This window comes from Condylura cristata, unplaced genomic scaffold (assembly GCF_000260355.1).
Source record: "Condylura cristata isolate star-nosed mole 26May11 unplaced genomic scaffold, ConCri1.0 scaffold00024, whole genome shotgun sequence".
Classification (NCBI taxonomy): Eukaryota; Metazoa; Chordata; class Mammalia; order Eulipotyphla; family Talpidae; genus Condylura; species Condylura cristata.
In genome coordinates, this window is record NW_004567125.1 from 27,281,584 (window position 1) to 27,298,266 (window position 16,683).

At 37.4% G+C, this 16,683-nt stretch overlaps 1 protein-coding gene across 2 annotated transcripts in view; it reads left to right on the forward strand.

Annotated features, from left to right (window-relative positions):
- The window catches only part of SWT1 (SWT1 RNA endoribonuclease homolog (S. cerevisiae)), an 86,477-nt gene that overhangs the window by 15,710 nt on the left and 54,084 nt on the right, over positions 1-16,683 (forward strand). For both annotated transcript variants that reach the window (XR_001145739.1, XM_012728848.1), the window contains exons 5-9: positions 9,554-10,292; positions 12,845-12,904; positions 14,004-14,133; positions 15,016-15,117; positions 16,151-16,339. Coding sequence is in view for 1 of the 2 variants with exons in the window: in XM_012728848.1 (XP_012584302.1) it covers positions 9,554-10,292; positions 12,845-12,904; positions 14,004-14,133; positions 15,016-15,117; positions 16,151-16,339 (1,220 nt within the window). In the remaining variant the exon portion in view is untranslated. The remainder of the gene's footprint in view (positions 1-9,553; positions 10,293-12,844; positions 12,905-14,003; positions 14,134-15,015; positions 15,118-16,150; positions 16,340-16,683) is intronic.

The following is a 16,683-nucleotide window of genomic DNA, read 5'->3' on the forward strand; positions in this document are numbered from 1 at the left end:
AGGGGAGCAGCGCATGAGACAAGGGAGGTCTGCTGCTCCATGTGAATCACCTCTGGGGCTGGGGATCCAACCAACTCACACTGAAGCAGCTGTGGCTAGCTTGCAGTGCTGCATCTTAGCCTGTTGAGCCACCAGGGAGGGCTTGTTTATATATTTTTAAAGATTATGCATACAGAACTGGGGTACAGGCCAGAGGTGCAGAGGTGGTGAGAGGGTTCACCAGAGACAGAATGAGACAGAGACAGAGTGACGAAGTACACTGCTGAGGGGAGCAGCTGGCAAGACAGGATAGGTCTGCCTTGTCCTGTGGGTCACCTCCCCGGCAGGGGATCAAATTCATGCTGAAGCAGCTGTGGCTAACTTTGTAGTGCTATGTTTTGTAGTGCTGCCCTTCCACTAAAAAAGTCCCTAATTTTGTTTACATTATATGGAGAATTTTAGCATGTATATTCAAAAGGGAGATTGTTTTGTAATATCTTTTTTGTCTTGTCTTTGGTTTTGGTATTATTCTATTATTTTAAAGATTTATTTTTATTTATGCATACAACATCAAATTTGGGGTTGGGGGGTTAGTGAGAGGACTCTATAGAGACAGAGTGGGGAGCAGAAGAGGTGGATCTACTGGAATAACACTGGTGAGGGGAGCAGTGGGTGAGACAGGAGAGGTCTGCTATGCCATGTGGGTCACCTCCCTGTTGGGGATGGATCTCATGCCTCAGTGGCTGGCAATAGCGCTTGAAAGCATGAGACTTAAACCCCTGTGCCACAAGGAGTGCCCTTGGTATTAGTTTAATGATGGCTTTGTAAAGTATATCTAGTAGTATTCCTTCTTTCTTGATTTTGAAAGCGTTTTTATACGACGGGCATTAGTTCACTTTTGAATTTTGGTAGAACTTGTTGCGAAATCATGTGGTCCTAGCTTTAGTTTTTGGAAGGGTTTTGATTTCTCTTTCAGTTTCACTGCTTGTAAGTAGTTTGTTTTATGACTTTATTTTGCTCGACTTTGGCCAGTTGTATAGTTCTAAGAATGTGTCCATCTCATTTAGATTGTTTAACTTGTTTGCATTAAATGTTCATAGTAATCTTTAATTATCCTCTTGACTTCTGCTGTGTCTATTGTAACTTCTCCCTTTTCATTATGGTCCTACTTAAATTTTTTCTAGTCTTTATTTTTGTGAGTCTGGCTAAATGTTTGTCTATCTTGTTTATTTTTCAGAGAACCAGCTTTTAGTTTCATTGATCTTTTGGAATTTCTTTTTTATTTCTATTTCATTTATTTCTGCTTTAATTTTAATTGTTTCCTTTTTTTACTTCCCCTAGTTCCTCAAGATGGATGATCAGATTGTTGGGTTCTTGTTTTTATGTGGGTCTATATTGTTCTACACTTTCCTTCTAGTGCTGTTTTTGTTGTGTCCTATACATTATGGAAAGTTGTGTTTTCATTGTCATTCATCTCAAGGCATTTTTTAATTTCTTCTTTTAAATTCATTAACCCATGGTCTTTTCAGTATCTTATTGCCCAGTCTCTGTAATGAGGGAGTTCCTTAATTTCATTTCATAGTTGATTTCTAGTTTGATTCCTTTATGGTCAGAGAAAACATTAGGTATGATTTTAATCTTCATGTACTTTGATGTTTGTCTAGTGACCCAGTATGCGGTCGATCTTGGAGAGTGATCTGTGTGCACTTGAGAAAAAAATGTATCCATATTTAGGGGTGTGGTGGTTTGTAGTGTCGTATAGATATCTGTTAGGCCCAGGTAGTAGATCTAGATCTTTATTTAAGGCTATTGTGACCTTGTTTATTTTTTAAAAGTCTGGTTGAGGTGTCCATTGGTGAAAGTGGAGTGTTGAAGTCTCTTAATGTATTTTCTTTAGTGTCTGTTCTCATATCTGATAGTAATAGCCTAATGTATTTTAGTGTTCCCTCTTTTGGTGAATATATGTCAATGAGTGTTATGTCTTCTTGGTATATTGTCCCCTTGATCATCATATAGTGTTCTTCTGTGTCTCTTGTGACCTTTTTTAGCTAGAAGTCTGCTTTATCTGTTACAAGTATGGCTGTCCCTGCCTTCTTTTGGGGGATCATTTGCTTATAGAATTTTTTCCAACCCTTTACTTTCAGTCTATATTTTCCTCTGGCATTTATGTGTGTTTTCTGAAGGCAACATAAGATTGGATTATGTTTTCTAATCTAGCATGTTACTCTGTATCTTTTTATTGGTCTTTTACTTCGTGAGTTTAGTCCCTGTTTAAGGTGATTATTGATACATAAGTCTGTTATTGCCATTTTGTTCATAGTTTTGTCGTTCTGTCCAATTCCTTATTGGTCTTTTACTTCGTGAGTTTAGTCCCTGTTTAAGGTGATTATTGATACATAAGTCTGTTATTGCCATTTTGTTCATAGTTTTGTCGTTCTGTCCAATTCCTCGTTTAGTTTTTGTTCCTTCCTCTGATGGTTTAGATTTTTTATTTTTAAAGATTTATTTATTTATGCACTCAGAACTGGGGTACAGGCCAGAGGTGCAGGAGCGGTGAGAGGATTCACCAGACGCAGAATGGGGAGCAGAACAGGCAGACTGACGAAGTACACTGCTGAGGGGACCAGTGGGCGGGTCAGGAGAAGTCTGCCATGCTGTGTGGGTCACTTCCTTGGATGAGGATTGAAGTGGTGCTAAAATGGCTGCAGCAAGCTTCACGGTGCTGCACTTTAACCTGTTATGTCTCCAGGGAGGGCCCCTGATGATTTAGATTTTAAGGCTTAATATAACATTTCTTAGAGTGGGGGTTCAGTAATAGTGAATTTCTGAAGATTTTGTTTGCCTGAAAAAGTCCTTATTTTTCTCTCATAGAGGAAGGACAGTTTTGCAGGACAAGGTATTCTTGGCTAGCATTTTTTATTTTGGAGTTTTTTTTGAATATGTCACTCCATTCTCTTCTTACCTTTTATAGAGAAGTCTAATATCAACCTGATAGGTTTATTTATTTATTTATTTATTTATTTATTTGTGTTTTGTCTTGTCAGCTTCATTATTTTTCTTTGTCTTGAACTTTTGGAAACTTTATTACTATGTGACTTGCTATAGCTTACCTTTCATTATGGCAGTTGCATGTCCTTCTTGCTTCCTGTAGTCTGGTAGTCAAGGACATGCAGCACATCCCAGGGGCACATTAAAAGACAAGTGTGGAACAGGTTTGCAAGGCAAGATTCTGCTGCCCAATGAGCAGCCCTCTCGCTGTTTTTTTAGAAATAATGAACAACTTTGTTGATTATGTGACAGTGGCAGGAGAAGTAGGGCCCAAGGGAAACAGAGGGTATAACAAAATTTCAAAAGGATCAAAAGGTAATCAATTTTATGGGGGACAGGGGAGGGCATGTTGGCTACATATACAGGGAGTACTTCCCATGTAGGTGCTTGGTATAATTTTTGAGCTACTCCTAGACCATCTTAGACCTTGACCACACAATCAGTCAGCGGTTACCTAGGTGTCACTGGCTACCTCATATGTGGACCGTTGTCTCAAGGCAGTCATGCAGGAGAGCCTTATCCAGTTCTTTCACACACATAGCTGCATGGAGAGGTCACATGCACACAGGTGCAGAGGCCCTCGCTGGAAAAGAGGCCATACTATGTCTGTTTTCATTTCCTGTTTCAGGTTTGGGATGTTCTCTCCATGTTATTTCACTGAATAGTTTTTCAGCTCCTGGGATTCTTATGACTGATACATCATGGAGTCAGATGATTCTCAAAGTGTTTCTCTGTTCTTTTTATCTCTCCATCCTTTTTTTTTTTACTTAAAAATTTATTTTTTTAACTTATTTATGTATGCAAGAACTGAGGTGTAGGCCTGAGGTGAGGGGATGAGAGAATTTAACAGAGACAGAGAGCAAAGCAGGTGGATTTACTGAAACTCTTGAGGGGAACAGCAGGGAAGACAGATATGTCTGCTGCACCATGTGGATCAGCTTCCCTGGCTGGAGATGGGACTCATTCGTGCTTCCAGGGAGGTCCCCCCTTTTGTCTTGGTTCTTTTCATATCTTGTGTCTTCAAGAGTGCTGATTTGTTCTATATCATCTATTTTCATAGCTTTTTCCAGAAATTTTTAGCTCAGTTGATATTTTAATCCTGCAATTCCTTTATTTTTTGTGAAGTTTCAGTCTTGTTCTTCTGTTGATTTTTTTCATAGAGTTCTTTTTTTCTGCATCTTCTTGTATTTGATTTTCTGAGTTTCATCTGTATTGTTCAAGTTCTTTGACTTAATTACTGCAGTTTTGAATTCTTCATCTAATACGGAGATTTCTTCTGTGTCGTTGTATTCTAGAGTTTGACTTTCTCTTTGTGCTTTTTTTCCTCTAAGGGCTTCCTTGGCCATTTGCATTTTTCTTTCTCCCCATGGTTTTCAGGTTCACTCTGTTCTAGATAGGGCTTCTGTTGGTCATGTGTCTGTTTCTCCTTAGAATTCTGGGTGTTTACCATGGCCCAATGTGGGTTGTCTGGGTGACTGGGAGTGGTGGTTGGAACCTCTGACTGATCTTACCCTGCATGTGTTGTCAAGGTGGGTGTCTGGGCTGCTGGGGCCAGTGGATATCTTATATGGGTGAGCTGCTGGCGGATTATTGCAGGTGATCATGTAATCGCTAGCGACTTTGGTTTACTCACTGACTTGGTACCCAGGCTTCAGATGTGTGGTGCTGGCAGGGAACTTGTGGGAAGTCACAGAGACTGGCTGGCCTGGGGCTGGTGGAATCCTGCTTATGTTTGCAGTATCTCTGCTGTTCTGGGCAGGGACCAATGGCTTCTAGCACTGAAGATTGCTAAGTGTCTAGGCTCTCTTGCTCCCTCCCTGAGGTGTGAAGTGCTTCTCAACTCTCACCTCACAGGATTGGGGCTGGTGAAGCCCTGCAGACATGCCTGAGACCTCTATTGTTCTGGGCAGAGCCTGTGGCTTCTTGAGCTGGAGGTTGCAAGGTCTCAGGGTCTTGGCTCCCTCCCTGTGATCTGAATGCTTACTTTAACAGTGTTTCCACATGCCACACATGACCAATGATTGTGCCAATGTGTGGGTTACTGCCACATCTAATCTGTGTAATAGCATCAGTAATATGTTCAAGTGATGGCATTTGGGTTTATTTTTGTTAAATATATTTTTTTAAAGATTTATTTATTTTTGCATACAGAACTGGGGTACAAGCCAGAGGTGCAAAGGTGGTGAGAGGATTCACCAGAGACAAAGTAGGGAGCAGAACAGACAGACTGACAAAGTACACTGCTGAGGGGAGCAGCAGGTGGGTCAGGAGAGGTCTGCTGTGCCAAGTGGATCACCTCCAGGGCCAGAAATTTATTTTGCACTGAAACAGCAGCAGCTGGCTTGTAGTGTTGCATCCTAAGCCATTGAGCCACCAGGAAGGGGGGCCCTATTGACAAGTATTCTAAATGAAACGTATAGTTGGATTTTCTTTGTTAAAGGCAAACTATATATATGACATACAAGTATTTTAGAACTACCTTGTCATATTTTTATAAAAGATATTCAAATAATATGATATAAGGGCTATTTCATATTTAAAGAATTCTTTAGCCAAACGAAAGTTGTAATACTGTGATTTGCAGGTACCAGCAGTTCTGGATTTCTGACCACCATTAGTTCCTTGCAGAGAAAATGATTCCTTTGCTGTTGTCATTATTTACTTATAGTAAAAGTAATTAAATTTACTTGCCTTAAGGTAATAAGTACTATGTACTAATGGGAAGGAGTTAAATATTGATGTACAAAAAGTAAAAACTTAGCTGTAGATGGAAAATGAGAAAAATTTTGTCCATTTGAAAGTTAGGTCTTTATCAATACAGACATTAGCATTAAAATAGAAGCAAGGGCAAAATCTTATTCAGAAAATACTTCAAGTAATGTATTTCCAGTTTATGAAATTTCTTCAATATAGTTGCTTTATTACCTTTGGTCAACTGTTGAATCTAGGAGTTGAGGAGATAAATTCTGCCTCGGTTACTATTAGATAGATGCCAATATTGCCATCAACAGTATCTATTACTAGAAAGATTAGCCAAAAATATATTTCATCCTTTGACCTACATGAAAGTGTACAATTTTGTGCTCTAAATGTGGATTATGATGACCAGTGGAACAATTACTGGCTGACTATGTAAAGAAATTTATTAGTCTCAAGTATGCCGAATGTTTATTTGAAATTTTAAATAATGATTATAATGACTATTTTTGGGAAAAATTTTCACATTTACTTTTGTGTGAAAAGTCTAGGACAATGATATTCAGCTCCAGTGACAAACAACTTTTTTTTAAAAAATATTTATTTATACTTACAGAACTGGGGTACAGGCCAGAGGTGTGGTGGGTGAGAAGATTCACCAGAGACAGAGTAGGGAGCAGAAGCAGATGTACTGAAATACACTACGGAGGGGAGCAGCGGGCGGGTCAGGAGAGGTCTGCTGCACCATGAGGGTCAGCTCCCTGGCGGGGGATTAAACTTGTGCTGCAGTGGCTTTGGAGAGCTTCATAATGCGGTGCCTTAGCCCATTGCGCCACCAGGAAGAGCCCAACAAATGACTTTTTAAGAGTCATAACAAATATTTGCTTCATGTCAGGCTAAGATATGAGAATTTTAGATTGTAGATGAAAACTGCACAATGGCAGTATAGCATTAGTTGATAAGAGATAATTTTAAGATTAAGTTTTGTTGATGTTTTTAAATGTAAAACATCTTATATGTTCAACATATATGAAAGACAGATACTGGTGTTTTCACTTGTGTGGAATATATATAACCAAAACACAAACAAAAATTACTCTTAGATTCTGAAAAATATGGTGGCTACTAGAGGGGAAGTGTAATAGGTGGGAGAAATAGATAGGGGTCAACCTGAGAGGGGGAATGGCTCTCCAACTTAGGGGGGGCTTCAGGGAGCACTGCACATAATTGAGGTGTGTGACTGTATTTTTTTTTTTTATTTATTCATACAGAACTGGGGTACAGGCCAGAGGCTCAGGGGCGGTGAGAGGCTTCACCAGAGACAGAGTGGGGAGCAGAACAGGCAGATCGACGAAGTACACTGCTGAGGGGAGCAGCGGGCGGGTCAGGAGAGGTCTGGCTCGCCATGTGGTCTCCTCCGGGGCAGGCGGCAGGCGGGAATCGAACTCATACGGAAGTGGCTTCAGATTCTCAGTGCTGTGCTTTAACCCGCTGCGCCACCAGGGAGGGCCAGTGTGACTGTATTTTTGAAGTTCACATAGAAAAATGGTAAACCAGCAAGATTTTATTTTTTAGAAAAGCTATTACAATGATGGAATTTTATTAATTATGACCACTTGGACTATGGTACATAACTTTTTTTGATGTTTATAGTTTGTGCTTACATAATAATTTGAGAAGTTACTTATTTACCATCTCTTTCTCTCCTGTTGGGCTATAAACTATCCAGGCACTGAGGATTTATTGATAAGTTAATGGGTTGAGTTTCATTGAAATTTTCCCCCTTTCTTTCTGACTACAAACTAGTACCTACTTTTATAAAGCAGGAAAATATTATCACCTCCAGCTATTGCTAATTTTAACATTTTAGCACATTTTTTCTCATGTTTTTACTGAACTTAGTTAACTTAAAGGTTTATTTAACTTTGTGTAGAAGAACTTGGGTGTAGACCAGAGCTGTAATGATGGGATAAGAGGATTCACCAGAGACAGGGTTGGGAACAGAACAAGCAGGTTGACTGAAATACATTGCTGAGGGGAGCAGTGGGTGAGACAGGGGAAGTCTTAGTTCTCTGGCTGGGTTTTGAACTCAGGCTCTAGTGGTAATAACACTAAGACTTAACCTTTAGGCCATCAGGGAGGTCTTTATTGTGTTTAATTAAATTGTTCATACCATTGTTATATGTACAGATTTGTGCCCTACCTGTTTGCTTAATATTAATTTGGAATGATTTATATCACTAAAAAAATTTCATAAACACCATTCAAGATGTCCCTATTTGATTATATTTGATAGAATAATATTTCTTAGTTATCCCAAATTTTACCATTTGTCTTGCTCTTGGGTTTTTTCCACTGTAAGTAATTGTGAACTGAATATTTTTAAATATATTTTCATAGTGCACTTAGGATTTTGTCACTTTTCTAAAGTTTTCTAAAATGGGAATTATTGAGAAATCAAAAAAATGTAAACACTTTTAGAATTTTTAATTATATTGTCAGATTCCTTTGCGGTCACATACCATTTTTGCATTTTTATCAGCTGCAGGTGAGAGGGTCTGCGTTACAACTCCTGGCCAGTATTTAATGTTATTTAAAAAACTTTGTTAATTATAGGGGGGAAAATGGTGTATTGTTGTAGTTAGCATGTCTGTGATTACTAGGGAAATCAAACTTTTCCCCCTAGGTGTTTATTAGCCATTCCCTGTGAGTTTCAATGAGGCTGGCTACTCATAGGCAATGGTGACCTATTTGCTATCTCCAAATCACAGCAGAACATTCCTTGACTATACAGAGTATAGCTTGTATAACAAGGCATGTCTGGGGATGCATAGGCCACTGTTGACCCGATTACGTGACCATCTCCATGGTGGTCTCGGCATACATAACTCTAGAGGCCTGTGATAATATCATAGTTCGCTGACGCAAATGTCTCCTGACCCGTGGTCATAATGTCCTCTTCCCTGTCCCTCATAAAACTTTGTCCTGCATTCTTACCCCACCCTCCAGACTTTATTCCTCATACCATTGTTGAATGATCAGCCTTTTTTAGTCTGTATGCCTTCAATAAATGGCACGAGAACCTCTGCTCAAGTAGCAGTCTTGCCTTGCAAACCTGCTCCACGACTATTGTGTCTCTCATCACATTCCTGCCACAAAGTAGACACAAAGTTCCTGTCACACCAGTTCCCTTTTTTTCTCTCATTTGTGTATGGTTGTCTCTTAGTGTAAACTGTTGGTGTACTTCTTGGGTGAACATTATACTGAACCTAATAAGCTTATGTGTATTATAAGTACATAGATACTTATAAATATACACACATATATAAAATGCCATTTCCCAGTTGTTTTATTATTTTTTTTAATATGCATAGTTCTAAAGGAAATAGTCATCCACATATACTATTATGCTTTGTGACTTTTCCTACTGCTGTCAGTTTAGGAAATTCTCAATTGAGAAATCAGACAAATATTCCCTTTCCCCTGTAGTTTATAAGGGTTTCATATCAAGTATTGTAATTGTATTATTTGTTCTTAAGTGTGTAAACTCTTTGGAATTTATACTGTCTGATATTACATAAAGCTATCAATGTATTGTCAAAAGATAGTTTATATAATGTTATAAAAATTTTGTATAATCCATTATTCCAACACCACCTGTTGACCAATCATATTTTATTTTTAATAAACCATTTCATTTTTATACAGTATGAATACAATACAGTATTAATCTTAGTACAGTTCTCATGTCCTAACCAAAGTGATACAGTGCAACATTATGTAGTTATGTATAATTGTAATTTAACCTTGTTACTGTGCTGCTTTACAGACTGAATATAGAAACTGACACTCCAAGAAAGAGACCAAAAACCAGTTCTTCATCACAAGGGTCCGTTAAACTGCAAGAAACATATTCAGATGATAATCATATTATTTCAGAGAGTCCTTCTTCAAATGGAGTTGAAAAAAATATAAATAAATGTGTAGATTTTAAACTTAGAGATACTAAATTGACAAATGTTAAGAGTAAGCTTGACTGTGGAATTAAAAACCTCAGCAGTCCTAAGATTGCCAAAGATGTGAAACCTAAAGCTGAAGGCCAGGCAAGTGAAAGAAAGTGTCCTCACTTACATGCTAGGAAGGAGATGATGAAAGAACTCAAGAAAGAAAGATATAATAAATTGAGAGACGGTTCTGAAAAATGTACTTTAGAGAAATGCAAGAAGATCCAGTTTTCTCAGGATTGTATTTCCAATAAGATAATTAAAGAGCCCCTCGAATCTAGAAGAAGGAAGATCAGTTTCAAAATCCCAGTAAAGTCCCGTGATACCTTCCAGAAACTTGTAGAAGAAAATGTCTTCACTTTAGATTCCAACAAGTCAGAGACAAAGGAAGAGAAAAAAGAATGCCGAGATAACGCCCATGTTTCATTAAACTTGAGGAAGCACAGAAGTGAACATTTATTTTCAGGTTCCACATATAATCCTACTGTTCATGAATGGGAAGGAAAATACCATTGTGAGCATCGAGAAAGTAGTGGCTCAAGTTCTGGTGAAACCCTAACCCAGGTAAGGTAGTACAAGATGAAGACTACAGGCTTCAGCAGAGTTTTAATGTAGCCAGGCTTGGATTTTTTCTGTTGTTTATTCTGTGTTTGTCTACCTGCCTCTAAACTCAGGTACTATGAAACACCTGAAATTAATATTCTGAATTATTTACTCCTTTACGCAGTATTTTTTTTTTGGTGTTACTGTGTGCTGGGCACTGCAATAAAATAACCTAAGGAGACAGCAGTCCTTTTTGCATCTGAGGAGACACACATTGGTCATTTTAAATCTGATAAGTACTTTAAATCTGATAAAACACATCAGGGGTTTAACATGGTTTTAGTATACGTGGAGGGATTAGTTAAGAAATCTTTACTGGAAGGGGTAACATTTGCAATGAGAACTAAAGAATGAGTCTGTGAAGGTCAGGCGGGTGAAATGCAAGAAATACTGGTGTTCCAACTAAAGTAAACTGCTTGTACAGTGACCCAAGTTAGGAGCTTGGCATATCTATTTTGCTTCTAAATTATGTTAATAAATTGGCATTTGTTGTCTAGTTTGAAGACTTAATATCTACAACCTTGTTTCTGTGGCAAATATAATTTATCTTTAAGAAAACTTTGAGTTCAGCCCTCCCTGGTGGCGCAACGGGTTAGGACAAAGCACTGCAAGCTAGCCACAGCTGCTTCATTGAGAGTTTGATCCCCCGCCAGAGGTATCCACATAGTGCAGGAGACCTCTCCTGTCCTACCCGCTGCTCCCCTCAGCAGTGTACTTCATCCATCTGCCTGTTCTACTCCCTACTCTGTCTCTGGTGAAGCCTCTCACTGCCCCTGCACCTCTGGCCTGTACCCCAGTTTTGTATGCATAAGTAAATAAATCTTAAAAAAAAAGAAAACTTTGAGTTCAGATATTAGACTTAGAAATTCTGAAATTTAGAGACTGTTTTTAAATTGGATATCTGAGCTTATCTGCTATTAGAAATCAAGACTGTAGATTCCCATAGTAAGCAAGGTACATTGTGTGAAAAATACAAGAATATGAAGGACACCACATAAGCCTGAGAGTGATAGTTTTCATTTAATGAAATTTAAGGAATCTAATGGGGAACAATTGAGCTTTTTTTTTTATTGCTATTTCTTTTTTTTTTTAAAAAGATTTATTTATTCATACAGAACTGGGGTACAGGCCAGAGATGCGGAGGGTGAGAGGATTCACCAGGGACAGAGTGGGCAGCAGAACAGGCAGATGAACGAAGTACACTGCTGAGGGGAGCAGCGGGCGGGTCAGGAGAGGTCTGCCAGCCATGTGGATCTCCTCCGGGGCAGGCGGGGATCGAACTCATGAGGAAGTGGCTTAAGCTTCTTAGTGCTGTGCTTTAACCCACTGCGCCACCAGGGAGGGCCCTAATTGCTATTTCTTAAAGGGAAAAACCTCCAGTTTGCCTGTGTTATAAACAGTTCTTCACAGTAGAATATAAAAAAGGAACTTAAAGTTGCCATTATATTATCAGTTAAACATTTCTATTTATGATATACTTGTTTTTTTTAAAAGATTTATTTATGTGTACAGAACTGGGGTACAGGCCAGAGGTGTAGGGGCAGTGAGAGGATTCACCAGACAGAGTGGGGACCGGAGCAGGCAGATCGATGAAGTACACTGCTGAGGGGAGCAGCATGCCGTCAGGAGAGGTCTGCCGCACCATATGTATCACCTCCAGGGTGGAATCGAACTCATGCTGAAGTGGCTTTAGCTTCTTTCTTAGTGCTGTGCTTTAACCCGCTGTGCCCCCAGGGAGGGTCATATGATACACTTGTTTAAAGAGTATTTTGTACTATAAATATGCTAAAAGCCTTTGTTTAAAGACTATTTTCTGTAAAATAGATGTGACTTTGGTGTTATTTTGGAGTTTTTTAGATGATTTTAGTAGTGGCTTTTGCTAAGTTCCCTATTACTTATACTTAAGGTCAAAAGTCCCACTGAAAACGTGGGATCAATAGATTTTCAGTCTCTGCTAGCAGGCAAAATGTCAAAATACAATCTGTGCATTTTTCAGCCTCTGCCCTATAGTCATCTTTTAATCTTCAAGTCCTTTTTATTGTGGTATCATGTCTCTTTAGAAATGGCTCAGTTCCTCCTGGAAGAAAAGTTCACACCACTGAAGGCCAACTTGTTTGCCTCTGGTTCTATTTCTTAGGGTGGTGCTTAGTTTTATTGTTCAAATATAAGTATTTTTAGGATTGTATATGTGAACAAGTAAACCCTAAAGAATTTCTACCATGACTGAATAGTGTAAGTCTTTTCTACTCTTGTGGCAGTTTCTCATCAGGAAGTAACTTAATCCCTTAGGCTACAGTTGGCAATTGGCTTGATGGAGACATTTTTGATTGCAAAATTGGGAGGGAGGGTGCTAATGGTAACTAGTGGGAAGAAGCCAAGCGTTCTTCACAATATCCTACAATGCACAGAGCAGCCCCCCAAAGAATTATTCAACCCGAAGTGTCAGTAGGCCCAAAGTTGAAAAACCCCACTAGACATATACTTCATTCCTAATTAAATCTTTCTCATTTCAGAATATTGATGCACCATGTTCTTCAGTGTCACTTGAAAATGTTCAAGATACAGATCAAGAGGTTATTGATACACTTATTTACTTTGAATATATTTAATGAAATTAAGTCAAAAATTTCCTACTTTTAAAAACAATGGAGATTATAAAAACCTTGGAAGTATGAAAATAACATTGATGTATCTCTACTTAAATCATGTTTTTACAAAGTCATATAAAACTGTTTGGAAAAGTATATTTACTTGATCACCTTTCCCCCTTTGTTTCTTATAAGCACTAATCTATTTTTCAATTATGTGCTTGCCAAAATATTTAATGATGTTAACATGTTTTTTGCCACATTTTTCTAATCATGTTATTCATTGAAAATGAGTGTATGATACTTGTTTTTCTAACCCGTTGTTTTATGTCTCAACTAGAATCTCCTGATTGACCCTGTCAGAATTATTTCATAACATTTATGTTCCCTGCTCCTAATTAAAATTAGATTTATAGAATACTTTGTATCTCTATTTTTAAGAAGACTTTAAAACTATATTGGTTGTTTATTTGTGACAGTCATATTCCTCCATCTGTAGGTCAATGCCCCTTGATAGAGTAAAGTGTTCTAGCCTGTGCTCTAAAGTATGATGATGATTTTCATTTTTTTACATCAAACTATGTCAGGGAACTCACATATTTCCATGAAGTTTTTGAAATTTTAGAAATCTTAAGAGTGCATTGTCCAGAAAAAAACGCATACTTAAAAGCATACATAAAAGCATACGTGGCTCCTCATGTGCTTTGAAATGAGGACTTACCTAGTTTGAAGATCTTATATCTACTGGACTCTGTACAAGAACTTCACATTATTTCATTTAATCCTCCCCATAATTCTAAAAGGAAATATTTAGCCTTCCTATTTACAGATGAACAAAGTGAGACTCAAGGTAGTTAAATTGTTTGCTTGCCTAAAGTTACAGAATAAGATAAGCTATTTTTAAAATTCCATGTATGTTAATAAATAAGAATAGATCTGTATTATTTTTATCATGTTGTTTTACATTCTTAAAGCGGTTTTCTTTCACAAACTTTTTAAATATATATGAATTAAAAATTCATTGTCTTGTTAATCTAGAGAGTGAATAATTCAGATTCTTCATTGTGTGTCTTTTATAACTTAGATGCAGATAGTAGAAGAGCTTCATGCTGCACGTGTGGGAAAATGTGTGGAATTGTCTGTGGTCCCTCCTGCTGGGGAGTTAATGAGTATGGAGATTGACTTAGTAGAAGATGATGGACATTCCTCTGCTGGTATATGCCATATGGATATTGTAATGTCTATCCTCCTTAAAAGTTAACACACTAACATTCAAGCTTTATAATATTTAGATGAAAAATGTTAAAATATACTCATTTAAAAATTATAAAGTATGGTATATTTCTTTTAGCTATAGAAATCAGGTGTAATACTTACTTGTTTTGTATATCTCATAATATTAGACATTTTCTTTCCCTTTTTTTTGTCAAAAGGGTATAGTCAGAGTTCTAAGTTGTCTTTATTCTTGCTTTTAATTATGGCTTTTAACAATTTCAACTATGTAAAGTATTGATCAAAGATAATGAAAATTGATCATGGATTTCTGGTTTGTATAGTAAAATTTTGATCATTGTTACTACTAGGAAAAGGAAATAAAAGAGATTATTCAAAATCTGCTTTGAATTGCATTTATCAAAAATAGTAATGTTATCTTACATTTACTTTGCATTTTTCAATTTAAGTTTTTTTTTCTATGCATTAACTTAGCTTACATTGTTCTTTTGAAGTAAATGTGCTAGTGTTATTCTCTGTTCTCTTTCTTTTACACATATTTATCTTCTCCATTTTTTTTTTCTCAGAATATAGTAAAATTAGCTAATGGTTCTTAAATGCACAACTACCATTGTTAAAGGATAAGACCTGATGATGTAGTTATACTTTGGGGCAAATGGTTTTTGATATAAACTCTATTGATAAACAATTTATAATCTGTAGGTGGATAATTAAACATTAGTTATTGTGCTTTCTCTTAAGGATTGAATTAATTTGTTTTTGTTGTTTAACAAATGTTATCAAAGTTCTATGATGTCAACAGTTTGGTAATTATGCAAGTCTGTTATTAAGTGCCATGAAATCTTAATATTGCTCTTTTCCAGCAAATACTGCTTCAGAGAAAAAGCTTCTCATTGTCATTGACACAAATATTCTAATGAATCATCTCAAATTTGTTAGAATTCTGAAGACAACAGAAATCCCAGGTATGTAGGAAACATATTTACTGACATGTATTTCCCTGAGTTATTATTTTATTTTAACCATGATACAGATTTTTTTCCTCACAAATTTTTGTTTGGATATACTATTAAGTATATTCATACATGTATGCTATTAAGTATATACATTATATATATAGAGATAAACACATTTATGGTACAGTCAACTTATGTAAAAAAGAAATGATTCTTTACTGTTTAACCTATCAGTCTAAACTCACTTCTTTGATCTCCAGTAGTATTTATTTGCTCACCATTCTTTTGATATGTCTGCTTTTAATTTCCTTTTTTTTTTTTTTAAAAAAAAGATTTATTTATTTATTTGTGCATACAGAACTGGAGTACAGGCCAGAGCTACGGGGTGGTGAGAAGATTCACCAGAGACAGAGTGGGGAGCAGAACAGGCAGATCGATGAAGTACACTGCTGAAAGGAGCAGCAGGCGGGTCAGGAGAGGTTTGCTGTGCCATGTGGATCACCTCCAGGGAAGGCAGGGATCGAACTCATGTGGAAAGTGGCTTTTGATTCTTAGTGCTCCGCTTTAACCCGCTACACCACCAGGGAGGGCCCAATTTCCATTTTTTTAATGCATTGCCTTTTCATTTAGATTGTGAATTCCTTACTCTATACATTCAGTTCTTGGGCCTCCCTGGTGGCATGGGGTTAAGAATGCTATCAAGCTACAGGCAGCCACTGCAGCAGGAGTTTGATCCCCAGCGGGTCAGGGAGCTAACCCACCTGGTGCAGTAGAATTTTCCTGTCTTGCCTGCTACTCCCCTCAGCAGTGTATTTCAGTAGCTCTGACTGTTCTTTTTTGCACTTTCTGGTGAATCCTTCACACCCCCCCCACACACACACACACCCTCACCCCCCGCACCTCTGGCTTATGCCCCAATTCATGTATGCATGAATAAGTAAATCTTTTAAAAAATAATAAAGCAATCTGTTCTTTTACAGCAGTTCATTGTAATAGCTCAATAAATATTTGTTGACTTCTAAGAAATCTTTTTATTTTTTAGGCTTCGACAGACTTGTGTTAATAATTCCCTGGGTTGTTGTGCAAGAGCTAGATCGTATGAAGGCAGGAAAATTGCTTAAACATGCCCAGCACAAAGCTGTTCCTGCAGTTCATTTCATCAATGACAGCCTCAAAGATCAAGATAGAAAACTATGGGGTCAGTCTATGCAACTTGCATCTCAAAAACTTTGTAAGTTTTCTTTTTTCTGGGTGCTTCCTGATTAAGATTTCTGTGGGTGCTGACTTATTAGTGGAAGGAAAATGTTGAAAAACTTTAAAAAAAAATTATAAACCTTGAAGTATGAAATGAAAGGTTAGTGATGGTTTGGAGTTTTAGTTTTGGTTGATTTTTATTTTTCTGCTTCTTAGGTTATACCTGTATAACTTAGACATCTAATGACTATATAGTTATGTCTGCATAGTTATTTGCTTTATAGTACGTTAGAAACTTTTTTCAAAGTATTATCAATTGATTGATGAGGCCGCAAGTGATCTAGGTATATAGATTTATGTGACATTAACTAACACAGTGTC